The sequence below is a fragment of the Branchiostoma lanceolatum genome, chromosome 5 (assembly GCF_035083965.1).
Source record: "Branchiostoma lanceolatum isolate klBraLanc5 chromosome 5, klBraLanc5.hap2, whole genome shotgun sequence".
Taxonomy (NCBI): Eukaryota; Metazoa; Chordata; class Leptocardii; order Amphioxiformes; family Branchiostomatidae; genus Branchiostoma; species Branchiostoma lanceolatum.
Window position 1 is genome coordinate 5,981,324 of NC_089726.1, and position 24,921 is coordinate 6,006,244.

Below are 24,921 nucleotides of genomic sequence, written 5' to 3' on the forward strand. Positions count from 1 at the left end.
TGCTGACAAATATCCTGTGAAGTACTTGTGAAGATGTTGCAAAATGAACTCTAGTGTGCAATAATTCTATCAATATGCTTTTAGTTTTTACCCAAAATAGGTATCTTTCTACCATATTGTACATTCGGGAAATACAACTCTTCTATGGACCTATACAATCATGTGGAAGCGCCAAAAATAGTTACTCAAGCAACTGGATAAAATTTTGAAACAGTCAGACGTTTCAATCATGTGGAAGGTTTGCTTGTATGTGAAGCCAGAGAAACCAGATATGAAATAAAAACACAAAAGAAGATTGCGCTGTAGAGTTTTCATGAATGATCTAGATTTTATTCTCATAAAATTTGCCACCTCCTAGTGAAACTTCTAAGCAGCAAGATATGCTTTACACTATCCCTGAAGCAGTTCAATACTACATTGGGCAAGTAATATGAACATGAACCAATAATACGAAAAGTACAATTTCCTTAGATGTATTGTTACATATATATTACACAGAACAGGATAGCATTGGTTTGAAATCAAAATGAAGGACTAGTAACTGATAGCTAACAGCATTTTGTCTTCTGTATTTGTACAACGTATCATAACTACACCTACTAATGAAAAGAAGTGCTCCAGTCAAAACATGCAAATAATAAACATATAATTGACATGAAAAAAAAACTTTGCGCCCACAGGACAGGTAACCACATGTATGAAAGAAAATGTAGTTGAGGTAGCATACCAAAGAAAAAGAGGTTTTGTTTGTCTGATACAATAATTTCATTGAATAATTCCACGTTTCCCTTTATTCTAAACTACACAAATACTTCTTTTCAATTTTTACCCCTTTCAGTCAAAAACGAAAATAGGCAAATTGATGAATGATAGTATCACTACTATTTCAACAAAATGTTGGTGGACTTTTCCCCAGTTGTAGATGAATAAAAATGGAAAGAAAAAGAATATAATATTCATTATTACCTCAACTCTTGCAAGGAAAAACTTAAGAACTTAAACTAAGTGTCGTGATTGTCATGACTACACTAAAGCAATCTAAACAGAAAATATATTTGCAGTAAACCAAGAATCACCCTATTTTTCTGCTACAATATTTATTGTTTTACATCAAGTACTTAAGACCATCACTCAAGCACATTGAAGGCACACACAGAAAGGCAAGCTATCAAGCACATGATGACCACTCATTATATGAGGATATTATGTACATATATGCTGCCTCATTCTAAAGCTTTTAGTTTTATCATCTTTTTATTCTATGGTATGTATATTGTACAGGTGGAAACACATACACATCTTTTTAACATGTATCCTATACAATAGTTGCTATTGACACATCCATAGCAAAAGCATATAATCTTTATTCAATATTCAATGTTGTTCACAACACGTTTCAGATAGGAAAATTGTAACACATTTTGACATAATTTACTACCTAGTGACATGCACAGATTTAGATGAAGAAGTCCATAAAATCCCTCTCATCAAGAAAGCATCTAAATACATGCATTTGATAAGTCTACATTGCAATGATGTGATCAGTGCAATATGAACTTCAAGGTGATCTTAAATTGGTAGTACTGTGGATCAGTTTCCAACCAGTGTAGTTACCAGTGATGGCCATGTACATTATAGCATATCATACATGTAGCATGCAAAACAAAATGCATGTACATGCATAATTGTCTCACTCATTTTATGAATAACTACCACTAGGATGTTTCACCACTGTGCCTGGTATGTTGTAGACTACAGGATTTCCATGTAGGTTATGTAGTTGTAGGTTTCCTTCTTCAGATGTCAATGAGCTGTGAAGCAAAAAGAAGAATTTTATATATCTGAGACCTATGATTTGAAATACTTCCAAAGATCTTTTAACAGTGTATTAAAAAAATATGGACAGTAGACTGAGACTGAATGTCCTGTCCAACAGACAGCTATTGTTTTAGAAATGCAAGTTGTAAGAACAACAACTGCGATTTAAACACTCAAGAAGCATGACTGAACCACTACACCTTGCGCACTACAGAAATACTCCCGAACAATGCATGTAGAGTCAACCCTGTACAAGTGACCACCTCTACATGAGGACCACTTGGCCAATGAGACCTCTTTTTGGCGGTCTCTTGGATAATTTTTCCTATGGACACAAGCAGTAAGAATCCTGTCTATAGTGACCACCGGTCCACAAAGACCAGATTTTATCAGTCCCCTGAGTGGTCTTCTTGGGCAGGTTTGACGTACTAGAAACCACAGTATAAAAGACAACAGCACTTAGCCTCCAGGCAGGCCCAATGGATTGCAAAGACCGTATCCAACTGGAAGAAGGAGCTTGTTGCAAAACATACTTCTTCTGCCAGTTTGATGCGGTCTTCGCAACCTATAGATCTGCTTGGAGATTAAACAGCACTTACATTTGCCACAGGAGGAGAGTTGCTGTTCACGTCCTCCTCTCCAAAGTCGATGAGCGCCTTGGGCAAGTTGTCTGGACCAGAGCCTCTTAAACCTAGAGGCGAGTCGCTTGTTTCTTGTACCTTCCTCAAGTGTGGAGCTGGGAATTCCGAGGGACTGTCATTGGCTGCAAGGGTTGGAAGGCAGGACCTTCGACTAGACCTGTGAGAACAAATGTTTGATTTGAAAAAAAGCAGCTAAAAAAACCCAGCCATCATTCACATGCAAACCTATGGCTGGTCACGTATTTCTGGTGTCTTGTATGTAAATGTCAAAGGCAATATAAATCCTTTATATCTTTACCAGTCACGAAAAAAGGGTCTGCTTAATTCATAGGTAAATTCCAGGGCCAATAAAATAAGAGCGTTTGGAAGAAAAGAAAGTCTCCAGGGATTTATAAATGTCAATGGGACGGAATTATACTTCTATTTTGGTAGCGACCCCTATCGAAGGCAAGTATATGAAGTACAACACATTTATCAGAGCACCATGACTAATCTAGGGAGCAGACGGCATGCTTACCCAGGTGTAGGAATCGCTGACCCCCTGGGGGGGAGTCTGGACTGTCGCTGCATGCTCCTGGGGGTGGGGATGCCCGACCGTCTCCTGGCGGAACCCGAGGCTGCACTGGGGATCCTGCTGTTCTGTGGGGTACTGGGCACTGCAGGCAGTGGTCTGCACAGAACATTCAGATTCAGCTTCATTAGCTCTTCGCATCGCCAGATTTAAGTTTTAAGTTAAAGATGTGCGACACAAATTCTGTACCCTAACCCAACAGTTACTGCAAGTATTTCTAGGTTTTATTATTTTTTCTCATGCTTAAACGTCTAGAATATGTTGTATACTGTAAAGTGTACCTTTACGTAAATAAACCAACTGTGAACACAAATATCAAGGCCCACTCAGTAAGAGAATTGGTGCACAGCTCCTGGTATTTTGGGTACACAAAGGTGCATATGCACCCGGTATTTCTACCCCTGATAAGGCTTCAAATCACACGTAGACAGTACATTTCAAATATGAAGTACTTAGGATCGCCATAATTCTTTAGCAATGCTCAACATTTACATGCATCCTCCTGCATCGGATTATTCATTCCTTTTGTTGCTAGAGGTATACATTTGTGAAAATATCCCCATCAGAAAACATACCAAGGTACAGAAGCCTCTTTTAACTTAACTGGCCTGTTGCCAGGTTGATCATCCACAACTTACACTCACGTTGCTGAGTCATGTATCTTGGATTATCTACTTCTGTTGCTAGATAAACATTACAAAGAATATTGTGGATCAGAGCCTCTTGTTCAGTACCTGTTATTGTTGCTTGGTTGTTCATCCACAGAGATCCGTTTGGGGACAACCTTCTTGTCCTGCACCACCGGTGTGGAGGCGGAGGGGAGGGATGGGCGGGGGGTTAGGGCAGGGATGGTCCGGGGGGTGGACTGCACCTGGCTGTTTGCTGTGGGGAAGAAATTACAGGACAGGTTATGATACAAAACATCACTGTAATATTTACCATGATCTACGTACATTGTACCTGTTTTAGTGTTTAGTCCCTTGTCCTGACTTAGTCTTTGGGGGGACAGAGTAGACACAGAGTCTGCGACTAGTACTGGAACTCCATAGTACATATCCTACAATGTACATGACTTGTACTGAGAGCTAGAACCCTTACTTACCATTAACCTTAGGCGTGCTGATCTGAGATATGGGCAGCATGGCTCTCATGGGCTGCTGTTTCTTGGGCATGGGCACACCGTAACCTCCTCCCGGGATGAGAGACTTCTTGGAGAAGCTGGTGTTGGCTGCAGCGGCAGGTTTGGACAGCTGGGGTTTGGTCTGGGGCGGCTGAAGGCCTGAGACTCTCTTCTTGCTGGGACCTGGAGGAAGATTGGAGATTTTTGTGATATACTCTCGTTAAACAAGTGCCCAAGAGCTAAAAGTCCCCTCCAATGGACTACAAGCCCAAACAGAAGTCTACAAATCAGCACTCAGAACAATGATGGCTAAGTTGGGATTAAAACCTGACCTCATGGCCCAGCAGTAGTGTTACATACCTAAACCCCAGACTTGAATCAGACTGGACCTGGCATTTAACTACACTGTATGGTTTTGCATGTATAGTTTTCAAATTTCATGTAAGATTTATGCACATGTGCCATGGATTCAGGTCCGGACTTATAAGTCCTGACCTGAACCTCTGGACTTGAATCCCGACCTGACCCTGAAAATGAGTTTAGGTATGCAGCACTACCCAGCAGAAATGCAGGAAATATATGTACAGTCAAACCTGCCTAGGCGACCACCTTTTCAACGCGACCACCTGGCCATGGCGACCGCTTTTTCTCGGTCCCGAAAATTTTCCCCATAGGCACAAGCATTAAGCTGCCTGCCCAAGGCGACCACCTGTCCAACGCGACCGCGACCGCCACGAATTGGGACCGCACAGAGCACAGTCCCTGCCCATGGCGGCCGCCTAATTTTCAAGCTTGTGGTGACATCGGATCATTTTGCTGTCGGATTTCAAGGAAATGTTTTCAAGGCTTTGAAGGACAAAAATAAGGACAAAAATATATGGAATAGCAATGTTATAGCGTCGATTCCTCCATGAAGTGTTTTAATAAAACGTTCCCCTTATAACATTGTAAAGACAAATGTTTGTGATGTTGTTGTGCCTATCGTAATCTGATAGTTTACCGCAAACTCAGTTCGGTTTGAACTCAATTTTAAAAACGAATACATAGTGCATGGCGTCAAAAAGTCAGATTTCACAGAAATTACGATCTATTTCTTGTATTTTCAACAAAACTGTGTCTGTGTCTTACTAAATTCCGCTGAAAAATGGTTTCGCGGCGGGCAAAACATCGGGCGAGAAATGTTGTTCCTTGGTCCCGACGCCATCTTGGATATGGCGCGGCCCGGATTTGGCGTTCCGCTGACCTTCCTAAAACACGATGCTTTTGTGATGAACGTTTAAGAATACTCTAGTTATTGATGAAAATTCTTATTTTCTTTTTATTACCATGAATCTCACAAACCTTTATTGGACGCTGTGCGTTCTACTGCACTGTCTTACCTTTCGATGCGGTCGCACAGAGCTTGGCGGCGCGGCGCGACGAAATCACACCGTTCCCTTTCATCTTTCGTTGTCAGATCGAAAACTTTTTGACCCTTTTATCCAGCGGTCGGCGCCCAAAAAAAGGCTGGGACCAGCAGGTGTTTTCTAGGGATTTGTCTTAGGCCTTAAAACTTCGATGATGTGCGTGTGTGTGTGTACTATTAATGTAACGTGTGAATGCGGGAAGGCGCTGCGAGATCATCGTGGCAACCATTGTTTTGTTACTTTGTACGCAAAATTATGACGAACATTTGTACACGATGTAGCGGTATACAATTATTACAACGATAACGGAAAATGTAATTTTTGTAGTATCTCTCTGTCAATGAGAATTGAACCTGGTGGGGGTCATGCTGTCTAAATTCACATTATTTTCCATCCATTTACGTACTGTATTTGAAAACCTCGCCCTGGAAACATGTGAGTGGAATCCTCTTCATGGCGACCACCTGTCCATCGCGACCGATTTTGCTCGGTCCGCCGGGTGGTCGCCTTGGGCAGGTTTGACTGTATATAGCTTATTAGTAGAATTACCTTTAGAGGGGGTTGATGAAGTCCTGGAGGCAGAGGAGGTGGAGTTTGACCTGCGGCGACCTGACAGCTTGGGCAGACTCCCAGAACGTTGCGGCATGGCGCTCGTCTTCACAATCTACAGCAGGGAACATCATCAAACCTCAAAAACTGATGCAAAGTTTTGATACTATATGATGATGCAAGATAATAACAACAGTAATCACAACTAGATATAATACAGACTCACTTCCGTACCCCTAAGCACAACAACCAAAACAAATTCTGTAGGTTACAGGACCGATATTCATTGCATTCTTAACACTTTCTTACTAATCTTAGCAAATGCACCAGAGCTGTCTCCAGGACACGTCGTGGGACAGACATTTTCTTGTTGGGCCGGCAGACAAAAATTGTGCCTCATCCTTTAAAAAATCTAGACTTCCTGACATGAGATCTATGAAAATCTATTTTAGTAAGTTTAAAATGACAGATTAAACAACAAAAATAAACAACATGGGCTCAATGAGTGGGACGGAAAAAAAAGGGTACATGTATGCTGGAGACAGCGCTGGCATGTACTTTTATACTGCTACAAGTATGTCACAGGGCTGGGGGTGAAGTCTGCTATCATCTACTAGATTTTATCTACTAGATGATAGCAGTCTAGTAGTTGCCTTGCTGTACCTTGAAAATTTGACTCCATCCTTTCAAAGGTGTATTTCTGTGCTACAGTAAGTTTAGATGTGGCTTCTGTCCACTGCCATAGTAATTTTATCTGTCAAAGTGGCCATCCCCTGACCTGTCTTCCTCGTCTAGTCAAGCTTGAACTGATTAGTACAGTACCGGTACACCAGGGTTCAGGTATTTTGACCTGTACCTAATTGATAGTACCGGTACTGTATCAGTAGAGTTGGTACACTGTACCCAGGGGTTCATCTAAATCAGGAAAGAGGGGCGCTGCGCCCTCTTGTTTCAGCCCAGCACCCCCTTGTGGAATTCAGATTTTAGCTTAATATCCAGCATACAGCCTTCGCTCAGCAATCGATTCTCCCATAGATACATAGAAATCGCTCCCTTCCCTGTGTGTGCTCCCTCTTATTCAATTTTTATAGAAAAACCCCTGCTGTACCTTGGCATTCTGTGGAAGTGATCCCACAGATCCTTTCCTCTTGACAGCAGCTGGTGCTGAAGCTGTGGAGATGTCGCTGGCATCCGACGTCACGCTGGCCGCGTCGTCAGAGTCGTCAATGCTGCCGTTGCTGAAGCTGCGGCCCAGCGAACCCAGACTGGGGTTCGTACTATCCTGTTTGTAGATATAGAAGATTGCATGGTTAAAGTCAGTTAAGATTTAGCATTAAAAAAAATTGCACAATATGTTTTATTTTCTAGTTAAATGAGCGTTTATGGTACCATGGAAAAGTTTGTGTGTACTGTGTACACTGTGTGTAGATATTCTATAGAAAGCATTTGCTAAAAAGAAGTTCACAAGTTCAGACCCTTGTAGTTGTACTTTTATAGTGCATGAGTGGCACATAGCTTCAGTAGCACTACCTGGCTATGTTGTCACAGGGAGGAGTAGCTAGCCCTTCTCCTTTAATATGCTCGAGGCACCTCCTAGAACACGGCACTCCCACTTTATGACCCATGCAAAAGACGGGTGCAGCCCCAACCGAGATACCCATCCCAGGGTCTCCCAGTTACAAACTGTCCTTGACTTACGTTATGTCTATTCTGGCTCCTACTCATTCTGCTTTCCATGGAGACAGACCGGTTCATGGAGGTGTTCATCCCAGCAGACCCCTTCCTGGGAATCTGGGACCTGGGCAGACTCGACCCCCTGCTGCCCGGGGCGGGAATTCCCGACCGTCTCTTCACGGGCTGCTTTGGTGCATCCGCTGCGCCATTGTTTTCGCTACCATTTCTTGTAGCGTGGGAATTGTTACTTCCAGCATTGTTAGGACTCATGGTAAATGTTCCTTTACGCACCGCAGGTTTGATCAGTTCTTTTCTTCCATTGGCTCCTCTTTCTGTCGCCATCTTCTCTACTGTCTCGTTGTTGGAGCAGCTCGGCTTCTGATCGCCACTACTTGAACTTTGGGGTCTTGCACCAGACCCGATTCTTGAACTCCCATTGCTCGTGTATGTGTTATTTCGCACTCCTAATCTGCCAAGTCTCTTCGGAACCAAACCAGACTGTCCCTCTTTAGTATCCACGTTGTTTTGCTGCCTTTGGTTTGAATCCTTTGCATCAGCTGTTGTTGTTGAACTTGAAGACCCCTCCTTTTCTGGTGTATCCAGGGTGTAAGTCATCCTACGAGGGCTGTTTCGGGGACTGTTTTGCGGTGCCTTCTTCTTGAAGAGCCGTGCCTCAGACTTTGCCAGCTTGATCTCCTCCTCGCGGTTTCTCTTGCTCTCCTTCTCTAGCTCCTTTGCCAGCCGCGTGGCCTCCACAAAGAGCTCTGCATACTGGTCCCCGTTCAGTTCCAGTGGGACAAACTTCTCTTCTTCTTCCTGTATGTCCTTGGCTTTTGAGATGACCTTCTCTCGGAATCCGACAGGACCAAAGAAGACTTCATCGTCGTCTTCATCGTCATTGTCCTCGTTGACACTGGTTTCTCCTTCTTGCTCCCTGGAACAGGAATTATAGATTATTTAGAGTTAGACAGAACCTCTGTTTTTTCTTTCTTTGATTTCTTTCTTATATTGGATACTACCACTATTACTACTTTTGCAGACTGCAAACCTCAGATGGTTTTCAACACAAATGATCAACTTATTATATGCCTGGCGCATGCAGAAAAAACTAATTGAAAGACAGTCAAAATGAGAACTGTTTTGTAACTTAGAAGTTAGATCATCCCATTCTGATAAAGTAATGCCACTTACTTGTTAACAGGTGAGACAGGTATATCAAAGTCAAACTCTTCTGTCTCCAGAAGTCCAACAGCATCTAGGTAGATATAAAACGCTGTCGGTTAGAAATTGGAATTGATATTTTGTGTCAATCAATGCTACATATAGAATACAACACTGTGTATTCTGTATCATCCGAGATACCGTAAAATATTGCATGAAGTTTATGAACACATCTGTCCCGGTTGATGAAATTACAAGATGAGAGCATGGCTGATTGAGATTCTTAGCTTGCAGTTTCAATTTCATCTGCATCCAGATTCCTTTGGCTTTTAGCCAAATACTGACAATGACATTGCTAGAGCCAGCACAGGGCTCTCCCTACATGTAAGCCATGGAATAATAGTGTTCCACCACCATGTTAGTTTTCAAAATTGTGTCATTTTAAAATTTCCATAAAATTATTGTTTTTTGTCAAGTTGCATTCTCCCCTGACCTATATTTATATAGCACCACCTTGCTTTTCTGAATTTCCAGGGAGAGTCAGGTGCTACACACATTGCTGGGGGCCTGTCAGTGGGACTCTTGTGTATTTATTTCTTATCTGTTTTACTGAAATTGCAACACAGCAATACACATGTCACCCAGGCAGCTGTGCTGATGTCGGGTGCCATCTAACATAACTCTTGTGTATGGAATGTACATAACAGTGTCAGTTACAGCAGATGTCTGCTGCACTTAGATTAGTTAGAAAATCCCTTGGGGCTATCTTAAAATCAATATCAAGGATTGCAGACACCTTTATTAGTCACTTCTTCTATGCCTCCAATGACACTGACATACTGAAGTTCTCAATAACATTGAACCATAATGAACATTTTTCATGATGATCATACATGTACATGTTTGTACCAAAGATACACTATTCTGATGTACAGTTAGTGAACATCGAACCATACAAATTTCTTGTGAGTCGCAGTGTCAGGTTCCGAACCGGCTGCAATGTTCACTGTGACAACATTCAAGGACGGAATTTAATTTGATTACCTGGTAGTCGGAATTAAGAACTGAAAGTGTGATTAGTAATGGTCCATGTTCCCTAACATCAGATGGGGCATATTTTTCACAAACGTATACATTGTATGTTCACTAAATGACATTCATTATCATTGAATGTTATTAGTAACTGTTATATCTCAGTGTCATTCAAGGCAAACACTTTAAATGAAAATTTCCTTTCCTTCATACTCATAGGCTTGATTCCAGAAAATTTTCGGTACCTTTTCCAATGATTTATCATTAAAATTAGAAGGTTGTAAATAAAATCAAGCATGGCCAAAGTCAACATTACAACAAACAGACAGATGAACATGAACATGACCTGAACCTACATCTGGCATGTATTCAATAAATTATAAATCTCTGAATTATTGATGTCCCAGCATACCTGTAAAATCCATCTCCAGGGAAACCATTGTGTTATGACAGCAGTTATATATCAGGCTAAGGTTAAAGTGTTACAGTCATTCATGGCAAGCTGTGAACAACTTAATTATTAAAAGGAAAATTCAAAGCTTATAAATTTGTATATACGAAATCAGTTTTCACCATCTCCTAATTACTCTATGTTAATATGTACATGTAAAGCATTTTTCTGGCCACAAAAAGGAAAAGATAGGAAATATTCTTTAGATATTTTGCTGTTATGACAGATGTGCATGATCATAATATTAATTCCATTTCATAGAAGTTCTGCAAAACTTAAAGATGTCAGTGTAGTTATCACACTTTTCTTACCTTCTATCTTGTCGTTGTTTACTTCATTCTGTTTCGCTTCGTTGGGAGTATCCTCTGGGGTCACACTCCCTGTATCCTTTATGGATTCTTCCACTCTATTGACATGATCTGTTTCGTCCAGGATGTCCCTCTTTACTTTGGGGGAGGTCAGCGTCCCTGGAAAAAAATATACATGTTTGCCTAATGTGATTTAACGGGTTCACATTTGAGTTAAGCTCATGTTGTGAGTGACTCCAAATAAGGATCATGCTTCACGGATGACATCCATGTCCGCATTTTGGACTGTTGCCACTAAAACGCATCAGTACACAATAAGTAAAAAGTGTTGCAAGAATAAAAGAATTATAAACTCGGCCCTCTAAGGTTTATGTATACAGAAGTTTGTATATTAACTCTTTAAGTTGTTTTACAAACTTTTCCCTCCTCTCAGAATTAAAACTTAACTTTTCAGGTCATTCCTGTTTGTCTGCACCCATATATATCAGATTTTGGTCACCAGAGGACGTTATCCATAACACCAAGTTTGAGTGACCTAATACAGTAATGGGATAATCTCAGAATGGAGGCAGTCTACCATGGCCACAGGCAAGGTAAATATTTGCCTGGGGGAGTAATCAATGCCAGAGGGGCATCAGGATTACAGCTTGTTTTTTCTAGAGCGTGAAGGTTTGTGGTCCGTGTCAGAAGAGTGTTTTTATCACATTCATCCTAAGCAGAAAGCAAGTACACAATACAATATGTACACACTAGGGCATCCTCTGCCTAAAACCCTCGTTGAAAGTATGACCTACACACACTATCACCTAATCTTATAAATTCTAATTCAATGCTTAGACTTGTTTTTCTAGAGCGTGAAGATTTGTGGTCCACGTCAGAAGAGTGTTTTCATCCCATTCATCCTAAGCATACCGACTACCTGGAATGACATTGGAATGACTTTTGGATTGACTAATACAGTCAGGCAATGTGCCAAGAAAAAATCTCTGATGTCCTCTGTCTAATTGTTTAACCTTCAGCTGTTTGGCAATTTTGTGGTGGTTATGGGGAGAAGGCAGCAGGGAGAAGTTAAGGAACCAGGAAGACACATAATATAATTCTACAGTCCATCAATGATGCCATTAATATCAAATTTATTACTGCAATCCGTTTTGATCATAGCATGATTTTACAGACTGCACTCTTCTGGAAGATGAAATTCAATGTTCAAAACATTAGAGATGTGACAGTTTATCAAAATTAATGTCAATAGCTGTAGCAAGATTAAAACTGGGTGCACAGGGGAAAACTATCTCAAATCCAACATATCTTAACTGTATCTCATCATGTATTTAGTTTCAAAGTCAGACACCCCAACTTGGGTAAAGATTATAATTTTCTTTGAAAATCCCAAAGTAAGATAATATGTGCAACCATTCAGTGACTGAGGCTTAGAAAATGATACAAATTGAAAGGCACACAGATTGAAAACATGTTTACCAAAATCCAATTACAAACAGCTAAAACATCAAATTAGACATCCATCCTGCTTGACTGGGGTCCCATTACCTATGTTTTGTCTGGGAGAAATTAGCACATGAAAGAGATACCGTAAAAGAGGAAATGTTTGCTGGGATATAATTTTGCAGTAGGCAGAAAATGATGTGTTCGCAGTGGTTGAAACAAGGGGGTAGGTGGGCACAAAAATAATAATATCAGGTGTATTTGCAGCCAGTGCCACAGGCAGGTACCCAATGTAATATATTTTACAATCGTTTACTTTTTAAGTTTGCTGTGAAGAGCTCATTGCAAAAATTGCAAACATGAAACCACTGCGAACATTTCCCTTTTTACAGTACTGCAACCCACATACGTGCGTCATTCATTCTATAACGCTCCTTGGGGAGCTTCCTTTTCAAAGAAAGGTAAACAAACGCAGTAGGTTAGACACCACAAGATTATCCCATGACAAAGGAAGATTCAAAATCCCCCAGAAACACTAGTATTGTTATTAACAAACAGTCTTTTTCACCATAGAATGTAAATACATGTATTGAGATGCCGGTACATCAATAATTTTTTCCAATGATGTCATCTTACCTTGTACGAACCGAAAGCCGGCCAGACATCCCTTCGCAAGGAGGAGGCATGATTTTATAATGATTCCCAAAACAAACAGCACCAGTATACAGGTCAGTACCAGGTCAACTCCTTCGGTGACCAGGAATTCAAGACCGGCAGTCCTCTTGAAATCTTCCCAGTGTGTCTTCAAGACACTCAACACCATCTCCATTGCTGTGCCTTTATATCTAAGATGGTCAGGTTTCCAAGAAGCATGGCCAAGGACTGGGTCTGTTTCCCTAATGAACTGTCATCTCCCAGTCTTCCAACATGGCACACTGGCTTCAGCCAACAAAGCCATCGGTTGGAATGCCCAAAGGTGATCAGTTTTGAAAGGATTGTCTGGCCTTCTCATTGGTCATGCAAGGCGAGATGTTCCACCAATTATCCTGGACTGTTCCATTCACTGAACATCAAGGGGTTGGAACTGGACTGTGCCACCATAGGCTATTCAATGCTACAGACTGTACTCCAAGACTTTTCAATGATTTAATAAAAAAGCCATATTAACAAAATCATTTCATTGTAACATAACTCAACTCTAGGCTCAGCTTTTGTGGCAAGATACAATTATTGTGGTAATCAATATTTCCAATAAGTCCTAGAAAAAGCTCTGGTGACTACAATTTCCCAAGGGATTATATAAATACAGGGAGGCTTGATTAGTAAACTACCTTTATTCCTGCATTTCAAGTTAGGGCACAGAAGCAAATTCCTAATCTTACACACCTTTTTTGTGTAATCAGCTGTTTTAATTCTATGTAATTTGTAATCGGACCACTTTAATTCAACATGAAGCAGAGTGGGTGGTTGAATTTAATGTAAGGCATTAGGCGCATTTCTGCATTTACCGCCATTTGTTAATTTGGACCACCGAGAATTGTGTAAATTTAAACTGCAACCTTCTCATTACCCTCTCACCCATTTATGTGGTCGTTATCTTCCCATCTAACCACCACCCCAGACCCACCAGACCAGATGAACAACATTACCCTAAACCACGAGTCATCGATCTTTTTCAGAATGAAGGACGAACATGCAACCTTCTAGTTCTACCATATCTTATGCCACTGGCATGCAGTTACATGTACTGTAAATGCAGAAACCCCTGAAATCTTCGTCAGCGAAGCCAAGCCAATGAAATGTAGAAATGTTCGCGGTGCCGGTGGTTATATGTTTGAGGTTTTTGTGGTGAACTATTCACCGCGAAACTTTTCCCCATCTATATATGACTATAGTGCTACTATTGTATTGTTTCAAACGCGAACTTAAAACCACCGCAAACACTCAATTTTCTCCCTACGGCGAAATAAAATCCATGTGAACTTAAATGCATTTACAGTATCTCTCTATCTAACAACTACAAGACATAATGATCATTCAGAAAGAAGGCCTAACAACAGCTACATTGTGCAACTTTCCAGATCTACAGAATAACAGATTAAAGTCCATCCACATATAAACGTATCATTTGTGGTCTGTTTTCTTGAACTTGTAAAAAAAAAGGAGGTTTAATTGGTCTCGCCGGGCAGACTAGCTGTCTACGGAAAATACTGTACCTTACTACTTTCAGGAAGGCGGAGTCAGCCTTTTATGCTGCAATACCTGAAAATACTGCTAGGGAGCCCAAAATCGCCTTGTATCTTCGAGGCCTCAATAACTACCGACATGTACCTTAAACTAATTAATACAAATCTATTAAAACAAAAGGATCTCAAGTTTTATGGGCAAACACACAATGACATATACACAGCCCAAACCAATATTTCTTCGTCGAAAAAATTTATTAGCCGTATGTAACTTTTTTGGGGTATTGTCTATCATCACTCACATTTGAGTTTTATTACTTTCTGAAGGAAAAAAAAGGTTCTAAGCATGCACTGTACTAAGGCATTAAACAGTTGCATTAAACTACATCAGATTCTATTATCTATATCTAAAGTGGCGTCGCGGTGGCGCAGTGGCAGGGTGTTTGGCCCCAGAACGCAAAGTACTGGGTTCGAATGTGGGGGGTTCCCTGATTTGTCCCATTGATGTTGTGCCCTTGGGAAAGGCACTTTACATGACTTTCCTCACTTCACTCAGGTGAAAATTGAGTACCTAGCTTCGGTTAGGGACATCCGTCCCTCAGATAGGACGTTAAATAGAGGTCCCGTGTTTGAGGAAAGCCACACCTGGAGCCCACAAAAGAACCCACCACACTAATCAAAAAGAGTAGGGGTCGTTCCCGGTGTGAGTGGATCAAATATATCTGTCTGAATATGCAGCTTGTACTTTTCAGTACAAACAAACAAACAAACAAACAAACAAAGTGCATTAGTCTTTAGTCTAACAGTTAGTAAACATACCCTCTGTCCTTTCCCCGTTGACTGGTTGCAGGGCGCTCCTCTTGCGAGAGGGGCTCTTGCAGGGCGTACTCTTGGCGCTGCTCGTACTGGTGAGGTTCTCCTTCCCACTCACCACAAGTCCGGTCATCGCAGGACTGCCCAGGTCAATCAGCATCGCCACCTGGCAACCTGAAATGGTATTGAAGTTTAGAACATGCATGTGCCTGCTATTACATTTGTATTAGGAACCTCTAGAAGACATCATTCCAGATTTTAGAAACAGTGCTTTATCCGTTTTTGATCTGAATCAATCTACTAGTAATGCTTTATCATTAGAGTAATTTGAACAATTTCTGATTCCAAATGTGACAGTGTTATCATAAAAAAATCAGGACAGCAGTTACTGTGACTGTCTAAACATTCTACTAGTACATAGTGCAGCCCTTACTCCTTTCTGGTTCATATGGAATCATGAATTATTCCTGGTTTTATTCGAAGTTTCAGAATCAGCCTACAACTTTCCTATCTTACCTTCCTTGCTTTTCTCCATGGTCCTGTTGGTTGTTTATGGTTTCCTGCAGAAGTAAAGGACAACCTCCTTGGTCAAATCTAATTTTGTACTGACTCGATAGCCGCAGTATATCAAAATTTTATTCGCATATCACTTAACATCCTTGATCATACTATAGTTAATGCTTTTACACGTCTGTTCTAAATCAGTTTTCACACCTAGATAAACACATGGAACACCACCCAGTAGACTACAACTACAAAGCACTAGACTGCCCTCACAAGCCTGGAATCACGATCCAGTAAACGGACGAGCGGCCTAAATTGGAACATGACCTTCCTACCTGGCCGAAAGGATCTACTCTACTCTACTCTACTCTAGAGTTGTAGTTCTATATCAAAATTTCACCACATAATTTCTTCGATGCACAAATTACAAGGGGGTTTAAAACTCGAAAAGTCATTTCTCATTCTCTGATCCTGTTTTTACTCACCTTCCTTCCCTCGAATTCAACTTCTGGCGTCTTGCCACCTCAGAGGTTTGTTCTGGGATTACAATGCCAACCTTCAAGTGATATTTCTGACCAAAATTTCGTAAAAATCAGCAAACAAATCGTCACTAAAAATCAGGAAACAACAACACGACTGACTTCCAGCTTTCCCACTGCGATTTAAAAATTGTCACGTGATCAACTATCGAACCTCTAATTGGCTGTCATTACGCATGCTCAATGTAGATAAAGAGTGTCGTTGGCATTTTCCCACGTATGCAAATAAGTATTTATGCTACATCATCAGATCTTATCATATATATCTATCTTGTCAACCCTTGTAAGACATATTTATCACACTGAAATGTTACAAATCCTAATGCTAGCTTTCTGATTTACTTAAAGCAGATATATGTAATATTAGTTGTGATAATACATGGTGAATAATTATATCTTCTCATTTACATATATGGTTAAATACTATGCTACCCCTTCCAAGATGGCGGACGGAGTTGAAATTCCACCAGAAACACTTTTCGACAAGATTTTGCACTGGGGATTGTTTATTGGAGCAATTTTCCAGATGGTGGCCATAGCGGCGGTTGTGTTACTTCCGAGGAAGGCAGAAGACCAGGTTAGAATCTCGGCAACTGCATCTATTTTCAGTTGGCGACGTCCAAAATTTGTTTGTTTACAGTCTAGTGGGGGGGGGGGATAAATGTTTGGAAAGGTTCAGTTATTTGTTACCTCGAATTTTGTTTTATGATAAGATATTCATAAGAATACACTCCCAAGCATAGAAATTTAACAATTTCGGTGATGCACAAAATATGCTCTAGTTGGCCTAGAAAATTATAGCCATTTAATTTGCCAAAGAGAAGTAAAAGTAAAGTAAAGCAGTCATCTTGTTTTGTGATGATAACAATTATCTTTTCCTGACAGGAACCAGTAGAAGAGCTTCAGAATGGGTCCAAACCAGGAGGAGGGAAACACGAAAGTGCGGCAGCTCCAACAGCAAGCACTGGTCGGAAAGGCAAGGGGAAGGAGTCCAAGAAGAGAAGATAGAATTGTCGGAGTTGAGACAATTCCTGGAAGGAGCTGAATCGGCACCAGTGACTACAACAACTGACACAGATACTATCATTTGTATAGCTGGAGTCCTGTGTGACACTTGGATAAGACTTAAGAAACATTCATCATCATCAGATGAAGTTTCTATTATATGAGGCACGAGTGTCAGTTTTTATCTTCAATGTTCTACATGTTGAGATTCATTCTTCTTACTTATGAACATGATACATTACTATGAAAAGGCATGGGTATACAGCCAAGCCTTTACTAATCACCACCTCTGCATAAGTACTATCTGGTTATTATGGACACTTTTTTGTGGTCCCTTAGCTTCTCATTTCCCTCTAGCAAAAAAATGAAACAGAAGTGGCCACCTGTCTAATGTGACCATTTTCTTTCATCATCATTTCCGAATGAGTAGTCACTTAAGACAGGGTTGCCTGTTTGAAATGGATATAGTATGATATTTAGTTTGTAAGGTGAAGCAAAGCACGTGTTGATGCATAACTGCTCTTTGAACCTAAATCTTTTATTGCGATTTATGCAAGGACCTGTCAATATGAATAGAACAGAATTATTTTGTGTACTGGTACTACTGTGTAAGCTTTCACATATATCTGTATCACAAGATGTTGTGTAAGCTTTCATATATTTCTTTATCCTAAGATGCTGTCTCTTATACTTGTTATAGTTTTACCGAAAAAAGATAAATTGTTGTGCTATGTGCTTTTTCTATGCATTGCTTGGCTTACCAACATGTAGGCCCTGTCACTTGAGGATATACTAGTATAATGGGAAAGTATGATGATACAGTATCACTGAAAGAGTCATTAAAGTAAAAGTATTTGTATTTGTTTCACTTTGTCTTGGGGCATTTATTTATTTTATTTCTAAGATGACATCATACATAACGATCTTGTTCATAGCAGAATGGTGCAAATTTAGAGATATTTGAGGATGATATGATTTATTTATACTGCCAACCCAGACTACTGTATTATCAAAAATCGGTGCGCCCATGACGTCATGCTATAAGCGGACGGATATATTTCACTTCACTAGTAAGTTGCTCGTCCAGTGTAGAATTAAGCAATTAATGACCAAAACAGAGATCTGTTTATCATATTCAATAATACCAAATGATATTTCAAATTCGTCCGCTTTATTGGTAAGAGTTGTGTGCCTTTTTATTCGACAATATCGAAGATCTTTTTTTTTTCTGTAGCGGTAGGATCTCGCAGTGTGATTAAACGTCTGACGTCATACTCTTGTGATCGGGAAAGACGACGTGTTTTGAGTGTTGGACCTCACAGTGTTTTGGGAGCATTTATAATCCTTAATTCTCAACAATTACCTCAAGTGAAAGTTTTGTAAACGGCACCTATCGTTTGCTTCGTTTGTTAAGTGTTTAGAAGCAGTATCTTAGTCTTTGAGAGAGAAAAGGGGACCAGGTTTCTCGATAATTGTGTTCCTGAGACGTCGAAAAGATGGCGACGTCAGTGCCACTGCCCACCTTCGTGTCGAACCCCGAGCCGAGCGGAAAGGGACAGAGCTCCATCATGGACGACTTTATGTACGGCACCAACGTGGCCTCGTCGCACGTCTACATCAGAATGGGTGAGTTTTGTCGTTAGCCGCATGTTTAAACGTTCCGTTGTATTAAACATAAGGCTAAGTAAAAGTTGTCTGAGCAGCAAGGCTCGACAGCAGCAAACGCGCCCAAAAATTGAACTTCTTGAACCACAACAGGTGATTATGGTCAGCAAAATTTGTGTGTATGGCATGAAATTTGTCTCACATGTGTTGTATATAAAAGCCCTTGTCAGTGGTAGCAATCATAATAATTTGTAGGGCGTACGTGTGGGCAAATGCGAGATTTTTAGTTTCAAATGATGCCCCCCTCCCCCTTTCATGTTTGAGTACACGTCGTTGGTTTCACTTCCTCTTTTTCATAGCAGTGACATCACAAATAGTCTTCATATCTTGCTACAGAGCCCAGAAACATAAAAAGACACACTGTATGCATGTACCAGACTACCAATTATTATGGGCATTATAACGAACATTATCATGGACATAATATTATTAACAGCATATAAATTATAATGTATTGAAAAAAGAATTATTGATTATATGTGTAGGAACTGTGTTCAGAACACAACAAGAACAGCAACACCCCCAATAATATGCCAGAATGATCATCATGGGCATTTAAGGGAAGACAAGACATGATTTGATTTTACAATTGAGGAATATTTAAATGCCACAGGATGTACATGTATTGGTTGCCATATTCAAAGTAAACAGATCTAGATGTGGTGTCTGCATTGTGATTTTTTTTCTCATCAGACAATAGGTATATTTAAGTCAGTACATATACATTACCGGTAGCTCTAAATCTAATGAAGTCTAAACAACTTGGATTTATAAGCTATTTTGTAACAATTTGGAATCACACAATACCAGTATATGGAACATCTACATGTATAATGAAGACTTCCCTGTCTTGTAGCCTTCCTAAGAAAGGTGTATGGCATCCTGTCCATGCAGCTGGCCCTCACCACCATCATGGGGGCACTCTTCATCTACACACCAACCATCAAGACATTTGTACAAGAAAGGTAACTACTACCTCCTAACTTTCCACCGCACAGTACAAACATTATACAATTGTATTACAAGCCTCTATCATGTCTAGTGCTGCATACCTAAACCCCGACTTATAAGTCCGGACCTGAACCTGAACCTCTGGATCTAAATCCAGACCTGAACTTGAACACGGGTTTAGGTACACATCACTAATCATGTCTACAATGCCCATACTGTCAAAGCTACAAAAGCTCTGAACGACAGGTACTCTCCAAGAAGGTCCCATTCGACCTCTGCTTGGAGAGTAGTGCTTTCTAACAATCTGTCTGCAAAATAGCATCATCAAGTTTCTCCCTAATTAATGTTGAGACACTTGAAGTGGAAAGCATTCTGGAAAGGCACTATTACTAGTATTAATTCGGCATGTGCAGACATGGAAAAACTACCGGTACCCCAAAACTCTCACTGACTCAGGACCAATAAAATCTGGTCTATGTAAACAGGTGGTCACTATAGACAGAATTCTTAATGCTTGGGTCAATTTGAAGACTTATCGAACTGTCTAAGGGACCACCAAAAACTGGCCACATTGGCCAGGTGGTTCTTCTGTAGAGTTAGTCACTTGTATTGGTTTGAATGTATTATACCTTCTGGTAAGTGTTCGTTGTTAGAAAGAAATTATAAGAGGTGAAAAAAATGTGTACCACTTTTTTATACATGTCCAAACTTTGTTGTTCCAGCCCTAACCTGTTGATGGTTGCCCTGTTCCTGTCCCTGGGGATCCTGGTGGCTCTACATGTCAAACGCACAGAGTACCCCACCAACATGTACCTACTGGCAGCTTTTGTAAGTTATTAGTAATACTACAGGCATGCTTTCTCAAAATAGATGGTAAAGACTGCTGCTACATTGGTAATAACAAGGCACCTTCTCACCCATACAATAATAGCAGTGCTGAGAATGCATGGCAAGGCTACTTTTTGTATTTATTGGAATTGCAGAAACACACACAGACAAGCCAAAAACAACACATGGCTGCATTGGGGTAAGGTTCATATGTAATGAGAAAAATATGATTGTGAAGCATGGATTCCATGAGTAGAGAACTTTTAAACTCAATTGTTGCTTACAAATATATTCCAATGTCACCAACTGCAATATAGCATGCTTGTTTCTCTTGTTCTTACAGACATTTGTGGAAGCCTACTCCATTGGGACTGTAGGTGAGTTATATCAGGATTATATGTCTATGCATGATCTTCTTTACAACACTGGTCATTACCATCCTTCCATGCAGAATAAGAAAGAAAGAATTGTGACATTTCTTCTTGATCTGAACCACTGTGTATCAGTTCTTTATATTCACTACTGTCAACTTTCAAAGAAAACCCTCCCAAAGGTCATAATAATGGTTTATTGGTCCGAAATTACCCATGCAATGGCAGCCAATGCTGAATTGCTGCAGGGTTTACAATCACATAATACACATGATACATATGTGCACACTTGCACGTAATGAAACTGTCGCAAGGGTCTGGCGACCTCAATACGCCAGCAGGTGACCTCAATACGACCTTCCCCAACCGAAGTCAGGTACCCATTCACACCTGGGTGGAGTGAGGAAATTTGTGTTAAGTACCTTTCCCAAGGGCACAACATCGGGGCATACCGGTAGTTTCGAACCCGGGACCTCTCGGTTTTGGGCGAAACGCCCTACCAATTGCGCCATATGATGCCGTTGAAAGGTTTGTGTACATGAGTGATTCTACCCTCTAACTTCTGTCTGTTGTTCCCCAGTGACGTTCTATGACCGGGCGATCGTGCTGCAGGCGTTTGCCCTGACCCTGTCTGTGTGTGTGGGTCTGACACTCTACACCCTGCAGAGCAAGAAGGACTACAGCTCCTGGGGGGCGGGGTAAGGAGTTTACACCTTTTGATCATTAAATATAGAGGTTATACAACCGATTTAGTCATTAGGTAAGCCAATTTGTTTGGACTTCCAGTATGTTTACTAGTCTGCTCAAAACTTCTGGTAAAATGGAAATTTATTTCAGGTTTGTTCACGTAAAATTGCTTGATGCAGTATGAAGACAAACTCGAATAAGCTTATTTGTCATACTTTGTAAGACATACATGTTAGAAAAGAACTTGGCAGGCACAATCATTATTGAATGGTGGTCATATTTGAGTCTCTTAGTGAAGCAACCTTATTTTTTTTTTCCAGACTATTCTCTGCTCTATGGATCCTCGTCATTGCAGGTTTCCTACATGTAAGTATGGATGTTTGTTATTGGCTGATTTAAGCACAGGAGGAATTTTTTTTTTCTGAACCAGGGCTATGCTCACTTGCATAGCTCTCATATTCATAACGAAATACATTTATCCTGCCTGTCATATTTGCATTTATCACTATAAATCAACCTGTTCATTACAGAAACGCCACATCAGCTCTACACTTCCCAAAAATGAGATCAAAGACCATATTTTCTCAAATTACTAAGTACTTGGGAATGATAGCTCAATTGCAGAGGATGGTATAAATTCTGTACAATTTGTATGTATTCTGTAAAACTCTTATGAAGACTTAGGCACCCCTGAATAATACAGTGTGTCAGGACAGAAGTAAAGCTCTAGTGTTGTCCTCTCCACAGCTGTTCTTCCCACGTAATGACATCATGGAGATGGGTCTGGCGGTGGGAGGAGCGATCCTGTTCTGCCTGTTCATCGTGTTCGACACGTCCATGCTGATGCACAAGCTGTCGCCCGAGGAGTACATCCTGGCCTCCATCAACTTGTACCTGGACATGATCAACCTCTTCCTGCACATCCTCAGGATCCTCAGCGAGGCCAATAAGAAGTAGGGCAACGTCTCGGGGGATTGGAAAAATACACAACAGTTACTCAAGCAACTGGATAAAATTTGGAAACATTATGTTTCAGATAACATGTCTTTAATCAGTGACTTAACTAAAATCTGGAATTACCAGGTTTTAAACTTAACCTTGGAATACATATATTCATGAGGTGGAGACAATTTTAGGATGGTTCAACAGAAGCTAATTCAAAGACGTAGACCTCCTTTCCTGTCATATTTTGCTTCTCCACTGTCTGAAGCGTACCATATTTTCTCGATTAAAGTAAGCACTTTTTAAACTTTTCAAAATCCAAAAAGTGTCTCATGCTAAAGCGGGGGTGCATACTTTATTAGAGGTCACTGTCTGGACAAATTGGAACAGAACCTCAAACCAGCTGGAACACGGACGTGGGGAGCTTCGAGTAACACCGATTCATCCATAAAACGTTTAGATGAGAATGCTGACGTGTGAAAATACTGTATGACCGTTTTCAACTTTTATCCAGTTGCTTGAGTAACTATTACATGTACCTTACGTGAAAATAGAGCAATCCCACAGCTCTAGGGCTCTAGCCAGCTGCCGTCATTCCATCCTTTGACAGAAATTTGCTGTGCATGGCAAGACAAGACTAAAACCATAATGTCAACCTTGTCAGACAAAGTCAATGGGTGAATATATAGAAATATCCAAATTTGAATAAACCCCGCCCAAACACTGGCCTGGAAATTTAACGATGGAAATTTGTACACAATGACTGAAAAAAAACTTTTTAGGATCTTTCCATCAATGTGAATTGGGATGACGTGAAACATTTTGAGCTGGCTAAAGTAAAGGCCCTGCCCACAACCCACTGTCAAAACATAGAGAAATGTGAAAGAAAAATTAATGGAGAAATGTAAAATTTGGCCTGTGATTTCTTATTGTTTGAACTGCTAATTTTAATGGTGAGTCGAGATTAGTCCATTGATCTAAAGGGGTGGAAACAATATTTGCACAGTTGCACTTTTGAATTCCAATGTTTTAAAGAAGATGAGAAAGCTTTTGTGGATTGTGAAGTGACCTATAGCAGTATATCTAGCCCAGAAATGGCTGCTTTTGTGCGGACTACATCTTATGTACATCAGTAATAAAGAGGATTTTAGTTCTTCAGTGCAAAAATTGAATTTTGTTTCTTCAGTGCAAAAATTGAATTTTGTTACTTTACCCTTTAATCCTTGTCTATCTGCAGCCCGAATTCACCATGAGATATCAGCATAGTGTTAGTTTCAATACATGAAGATGATCCACTGTATTCTGCAGCTCAGGTAGTTGTTGAAACAACCTTTGGCTGAATTCAGTCAATTGAATTCATTTCAATAGTATACATAGCCATATAAAATGTACAGAATTTGAATTTTGCTTTTGTTTGGTTGCTCATCATGGTTATAGGTTGCCCACACTTTCCAATTTCATTTAGTGTGTCATACAATTGGGTTCACAATTTTTGCCATTATCGAAGACTTCAAATATTATTAAGACTGCAGAACCAAATTCCTTTATGGTATTAGAAAATGAAGTGCAATGTGATATTCCAAAATGTTCTTCCTGTGTAAGAATATGACAAAGAGGTGGAAGTACTTTGAAATTACCTATATATTATGACTAATATAAAAGTGTTTGCTTTTGTCGAAGGTTTAGATCAATTGATCATCATAGTTTCCAAACCAGTTTAGCTTGCAAATGTATGTTCTATGTTAACCAGAGATGTAGTATACCATTAATTCATCGGAAGCACAGAGTATCTATATAATTGTACCATATGAATTTGAAAAAGTATTATTGAAATATTTTTCTGCTGCAAGGTGTATGTACATTTGTATAAGTTGTATTAAAACACTGGTGGTACAAGTATGTCAAACACTAGAATTTCCGAGTTCTTAATCTTTTTAGACGTACTAGGTAGATGTAAAACATATTTATGTCTGCTTGAGACAAAAGAAGTTTTGGCTATGAAATAATTTATGTATTTGGCTGTCTTGGAAGTGTTCACAATGAACTTTGTTGTCTTTGAGCTTACCACAATCACAGTAGAAATGTTGCTTCCTCAATGTATATCTGGTTGAGGTACAAGTAATTATGATTAAAAGGTGCAGTTGTTGATTACGAACACTGGGAAAGCGTGTATATTATCATACAGCTATCTGAAAAGTCTTGCTTTGCTTGTTATGGTTGCAATGTGGAATAAATTGTGAATGGTTCAACTGTTGT

The 24,921-nt window shown here is 40.2% G+C and overlaps 2 protein-coding genes across 4 annotated transcripts; one reads left to right on the forward strand and one right to left on the reverse strand.

Annotated features, from left to right (window-relative positions):
- Positions 1 to 308: 308 nt before the first annotated feature.
- LOC136434624 (serine/arginine repetitive matrix protein 1-like) lies at positions 309 to 16,357 on the reverse strand. 3 transcript variants are annotated; one of them, XM_066427532.1, is made up of 13 exons: positions 16,163 to 16,357; positions 15,690 to 15,733; positions 15,180 to 15,347; positions 10,735 to 10,890; positions 8,971 to 9,034; positions 7,804 to 8,713; positions 7,214 to 7,387; positions 6,106 to 6,220; positions 4,133 to 4,333; positions 3,765 to 3,912; positions 2,977 to 3,129; positions 2,418 to 2,616; positions 309 to 1,811 (listed from the first exon to the last, which is right to left on the reverse strand). In XM_066427532.1, exons 2-13 carry the CDS (start codon positions 15,706 to 15,708, stop codon positions 1,797 to 1,799), a joined length of 2,322 nt encoding a protein of 773 aa, XP_066283629.1. In that variant the 5' UTR covers positions 15,709 to 15,733; positions 16,163 to 16,357; the 3' UTR covers positions 309 to 1,796. The 3 variants fall into 3 exon arrangements, with proteins under 3 accessions (XP_066283629.1, XP_066283630.1, XP_066283627.1); XM_066427533.1 differs by lacking the exon at positions 15,690 to 15,733; XM_066427530.1 differs by lacking the exons at positions 15,180 to 15,347; positions 15,690 to 15,733; positions 16,163 to 16,357 and adding an exon at positions 12,811 to 13,212.
- Positions 16,358 to 18,477: 2,120 nt separating this feature from the next.
- Positions 18,478 to 24,914, forward strand: LOC136434628 (protein lifeguard 4-like). The gene is made up of 7 exons (XM_066427541.1): positions 18,478 to 18,847; positions 19,743 to 19,851; positions 20,560 to 20,665; positions 21,009 to 21,042; positions 21,617 to 21,734; positions 22,044 to 22,089; positions 22,471 to 24,914. The coding sequence occupies exons 1-7, from the start codon at positions 18,718 to 18,720 to the stop codon at positions 22,678 to 22,680; spliced, it is 753 nt and encodes a 250-aa protein (XP_066283638.1). The 5' UTR covers positions 18,478 to 18,717; the 3' UTR covers positions 22,681 to 24,914.
- Positions 24,915 to 24,921: the final 7 nt, after the last annotated feature.

Excerpts from the sequence above, each read along its gene's own strand:
- LOC136434624 (XM_066427530.1), bottom strand. The coding sequence starts at position 13,003 with ATGGAGATGGTGTTGAGTGTCTTGAAGACACACTGGGAAGATTTCAAG. Across the intron at positions 6,221-7,213 it reads CACTTCCACAGAATGCCAAG|ATTGTGAAGACGAGCGCCAT; the intron begins GTACAGCAGGGG and ends TCCCTGCTGTAG. Across the intron at positions 3,913-4,132 it reads CAGCACGCCTAAGGTTAATG|CAAACAGCCAGGTGCAGTCC; the intron begins GTAAGTAAGGGT and ends TCTTCCCCACAG.
- LOC136434628 (XM_066427541.1), top strand. The coding sequence starts at position 18,718 with ATGGCGACGTCAGTGCCACTGCCCACCTTCGTGTCGAACCCCGAGCCG. Across the intron at positions 19,852-20,559 it reads AAGACATTTGTACAAGAAAG|CCCTAACCTGTTGATGGTTG; the intron begins GTAACTACTACC and ends TTGTTGTTCCAG. Across the intron at positions 21,735-22,043 it reads TACAGCTCCTGGGGGGCGGG|ACTATTCTCTGCTCTATGGA; the intron begins GTAAGGAGTTTA and ends TTTTTTTTCCAG.